General features: G+C 45.4%; 1 protein-coding gene across 1 annotated transcript in view; it reads right to left on the bottom strand.

Annotated features, from left to right (window-relative positions):
• Positions 1-936, bottom strand: part of DPYSL5 (dihydropyrimidinase like 5) — an 88272-nt gene that overhangs the window by 20099 nt on the left and 67237 nt on the right. Inside the window, exon 4 of the mRNA XM_003787549.3 lies at positions 140-319. Within this exon, the coding sequence (XP_003787597.2) occupies positions 140-319 (180 nt within the window). The remainder of the gene's footprint in view (positions 1-139; positions 320-936) is intronic.

Raw genomic sequence — 936 nt, 5'->3', positions numbered from 1 at the left:
GGGTGTTCACATCTTACACTTTGTTTTACACCTTGTTTTATCTGAACCCTGTAGGATCAATGATGGGTGGTCAGGAATCCCCCTGAGAATTGGCTCCATCAGATCCCCACCCAAATGACATTCTCCAGTGCAGACTTGCCTCAGACACGAGCTCCCCATTTTCAGCATGGACTCGGGCGATTGCCCCAATGTCTTTGCAAGCGTGGAACACTTGGTACAGTTCACTGTCTCGAAGCATGTACAAGTCCTTGTAGGTCATGAACATCTGGAAAGAGTTGACACCCTTTTCCCTCACCAGCGTCTCCATTTCTGCTTTCACCTGGGGAGCAAAGACAAAGGCAATGACACGTAAGCACAGTCACTCAAGAGCTGACTGACAGCCCAGAGTGGAGGACATGTGGGGCCCACCGCAGCTCAGTTGCTTGAGTTACCATATGACCACCCACAATTTCTCTCTTCCCTCCCACCCTCCTCAGGAATGAGGTCACTTGAGCAGAAGTACTTTGAAAACTGTCAAGCATGACACAATTATAGGAACGATATTGTTGCATTATAGGCATGTTTTTCCTGTCACATAGGCTTGTCCTTAGTTTCTGCCTTCAAAACCAGCCTACTGGTTAAAACAGGATTAATGTTTATTCCTCAGGCCCGCACCCCCAGCATCCAAATGGAAGCAGTGTTACAAAGAAGTCACACTAATGCTAAAAAACCAGAGAACCTAGAAAATCAAATTTAGGAACAAAGCAAATATGAACAAAGCTATGAGACTAAGGATATTCACCCCAACATTAGTTATACTAGAGGGAAAATAATGGAAGTAACATTGGCCTGACAATAGGAAGATAATGTCAGGTTCATCTATTGGACAGAACACGTGGTGGCCATTGCACGATGGCCATGAAGACTATGTAGCAGAACAGAAAACGCTCACGCTTA

Source organism: Otolemur garnettii, unplaced genomic scaffold (assembly GCF_000181295.1).
Source record: "Otolemur garnettii isolate 467f Iridium unplaced genomic scaffold, OtoGar3 scaffold00022, whole genome shotgun sequence".
Taxonomy (NCBI): domain Eukaryota; kingdom Metazoa; phylum Chordata; class Mammalia; order Primates; family Galagidae; genus Otolemur; species Otolemur garnettii.
The sequence above is the reverse complement of the archived record's forward strand: the minus strand, read 5'-3'. Positions and strand labels throughout refer to the sequence as shown.